The 3312-nt window shown below is 34.9% G+C and overlaps 1 protein-coding gene across 1 annotated transcript; it reads left to right on the forward strand.

Annotated features, from left to right (window-relative positions):
- Window positions 1-561: 561 nt before the first annotated feature.
- On the forward strand, window positions 562-1335 carry LOC104088360 (NAC domain-containing protein 78-like). Its single transcript, XM_033654011.1, has one exon. It carries the CDS (start codon window positions 562-564, stop codon window positions 1333-1335), a length of 774 nt encoding a protein of 257 aa, XP_033509902.1.
- Window positions 1336-3312: the final 1977 nt, after the last annotated feature.

Here is a 3312-nt window from a genome sequence, read left to right on the forward strand (position 1 = left end):
ATAATCTGTTAGATTTAGGGTTCTAGACCAGACATGTGAAAGGATCATATCTGTCGAGAGGATATATATTAAAGACCAAAATAAAACAACCCCAATATATTAAGGACTATTTTGATCGTTTCTCCATTAGAAATTTCCTATTCGATGAGTGGAGTTAGAATAAATAAATAAATTGTAAACGAAAAAGAAAAAAGTAAAAGGAAATTAAACTAGTATTAATTAGTTCAATTGTGAAAAACTTAGCAATGTATATAAAGATTAGGAAAAAAACTAACTTGAGTCCCAAGCTTAACCTTCCGCAGAAATCAACACTTCTTTTCTCTCCTAAAAATTTGTTTCCTAAATTTTCTCTGTTGGATTTAACTTGATCAGATATCTATAAATAGTCCATTACAACATTCACGTCAATTAACTTCCGCCATTCGTTTAGGGTTTTCTTTCATAGTTCTTGTCTTCTTACTTGAGAGAACAACACTTCTTCTCTTTGCGTATTGCGGCAATTACTATTGTCTCATTCTTGTGTTTCTCTATAAGCAAGAAAAAGAGACGACCATATATACCATGTCGACGGTACCAGCTGCACGCCGGCGTGTCATGGGTGTTCGGTTTCACCCAACTGAAGCAGAGTTGATCAACTTTCTGAAAAGGTTCCTAAAAGGCGAGTCTTTGCCGAGTGAATGCCCTAATTTCCAACTTGCCGATATCTATGGAGACCAACCACCATGGGAGATATTTGGAGCTTCTGGTCATCCCGAAGAGAAGGTTCGCTATTTTTTTACTCGGTTGAAGAAGCAGAAGATCGAACATACAAGGGTTCGTCGAACTTGCGCCAACGGGACATGGAAAGGCCAAACAGGTATTGATCCTATCAAGAATGGTAAGGGAACTGTGGTTGGGTTTAGAAGATGTTTCAAGTTTCAAACTAGTCGTAGTAAAGAAGGAGAGTACAATAAAATTTGGCTGATGAAAGAATATTCCGTCGGGGATGATTTCTTAAGAGAAAACAATATTCCTAAGGAGGATTTTGTTGTGTGCCGAATCAAGAAGAATATAAGATCAAAGAAAAATCATGGGGTAAATATGGAAGAACAAGATGTTCCAAAAGTAATCGAAACTATGTTGCATGAAACGGATGAAGATTACTGCACAACAGTACAACCAGCAACAATATGTCAAGCAACTGATCAACATCAAGTTATGGATGAGACTCAGAAGATGAACGAACAGAATAATAATAGCAGCAATATTAATGACTGCTCCAACTACCAAGAGGAGATCAATTGGGCTAATGATCTGCTCATAGGTATAGAGAATTTTGGAGATATAATCTGGTAAGCATGACTAATGAAAGGGAAGCAGAATATCAACGAGAGGAGAGACACGCAGCAATCAATTTATATATAATAGTGACTTTTATTGAATGAAGTAGTAGATAGAAGTTATAGGAAAATAGAGCTTTTATTAGGTAACCGTTTCTCATTAGAACAAACTTCGTAAGAGAAACTTGCTATTGCAGAAGAATTTCCTTGTATTCACATATATATGGAGTATCACTTAATATAACTTTGACATGATTTCTGCTATATATTGTTGTAGGTATAATGCTTACTATCTGTTGCCTGGCAGTAATTCTTTGTCATTATTCATGCTAATCAAATAATTTTAACTTCTGTCTTTCACAATTTTTGTTGGATCAAATCCATCCTCTGACTAGCTATAGAAACAAATTACTGCCCATATTATTCTTGCAGTGTATCTTGTTGGTTTCACTAAACAAAATTATTATTTGTTGTTTTGATTTTCTTGTCACATTCTTACTAGTTTCTGTTTGTATAAATTACATACGTATATATGCGTTATTAAGGCTGGTGCAGACTTTTATAATTACTCTCTAAAGTTTTTATTTTCTTCCACATATTTAGATGGGTGACAGAACTCCGAACTGATCCATATCAGGGACTGTTGACATTTTTTGATTATTTTTTAACTTGTAACCCCATATGGTCAAGTTAACTGTACTAAGCTTGTTGTTAAACACGGCTAAAGTAAGCCGGTTTGAACCTCAATCGCGAATTGTTTTCAAGTAAAAGAAGCCCATTTTAAATTTTCTCTAGGTTGATACAGAATACAATGTAATTTTTGTAATCCGATTATCTCCATTTCCTATATTGTCTCCATAAATATTTCCCCCAAGTTCTTATAACTTGGATGGATGATGATGTCCCATACTAATATCAAGTTTATGTTTAATTAATTAATCACGTTTTAACCATGCATGATTAATTAGGATTATGAATTCTATTTCCATATAAATATTTCCTAAAAAAAGATTTGGCGCGCCGTCTTCCAATCATCGCAATTGGAGGCATACTATTTCCATTTCTATATCAATCTGTTATAGGAACAAATGCTTCTCACCGAGTATGCTTCAAGTCGTTGCCAAATATCCAACATTAAATATTTGTGGCACATCAATTATGAATTCAAATATGCTGCTTTTTTTAGTTTGTCCTTGATAAGAAATAGTAAAATAGAAAATTCTAATACCAAAAAATTGTTTGTGCTGATTCTAGCAAAACTGCTTTGCAAAACTATAAAAGATAGATGCTTGCGCTGTCTCCTGTTTAGGTGGTTCCGTCGACTGATACCGAGATGCATGTTGTTTTCCGTTGCAGTGATCAGTTGAGTAGTAAGTAAGTATAATTTCTCAAGTGTTCAATAAGAAAACAGAGATTCTTTGAGTTGCCAAGATGAAGTTCATGAAACTTGGATCCAAGCCTGATACCTTCCAGTCAGATGGGAACAATGTCAGATATGTTGCTTCTGAGTTGGCCTCGGACATCACGGTTAATGTCGGAGATGTAAAGTTTGAAAGGCTCTGTTGTTCAATAACCAAAACAATGATTTACATCATGTATATATACAATATATTCCAGAGTACATAAGACTTCTAACCCTATAGAATTATGTTTACAATAAACTTCCATCCTAGAATTTAAGTATGATTAAGAGTCTTCCTTTACATTCCCCCTCAAGTTGAGCAGGATCTAGTAGCACTGCCAACTTGTTCCTTAGCAACGAAAATTGAGATTTTGTTAGTGGCTTAGTCAAGACATCAGCTATTTGATCATGCGAGTTCCTATGTCAAACTTGAAAAGACTTTGCACGAACTCTATCACGGACAAAATGAAAAACAATCTCCATATGCTTCGTCCATGAGTGAAAAATGGGATTCGATGTTAACTACGTAGCACTAAGATTGTCACACCATTTTGTGGAACTGTAGAGAAACAGTAACCGATTTCTCGAAGA

The sequence above is a fragment of the Nicotiana tomentosiformis genome, chromosome 3 (genome assembly GCF_000390325.3).
Source record: "Nicotiana tomentosiformis chromosome 3, ASM39032v3, whole genome shotgun sequence".
Classification (NCBI taxonomy): Eukaryota; Viridiplantae; Streptophyta; class Magnoliopsida; order Solanales; family Solanaceae; genus Nicotiana; species Nicotiana tomentosiformis.

Coding starts and splice junctions, on each gene's coding strand:
- LOC104088360 (XM_033654011.1), top strand. CDS start 562: ATGTCGACGGTACCAGCTGCACGCCGGCGTGTCATGGGTGTTCGGTTT.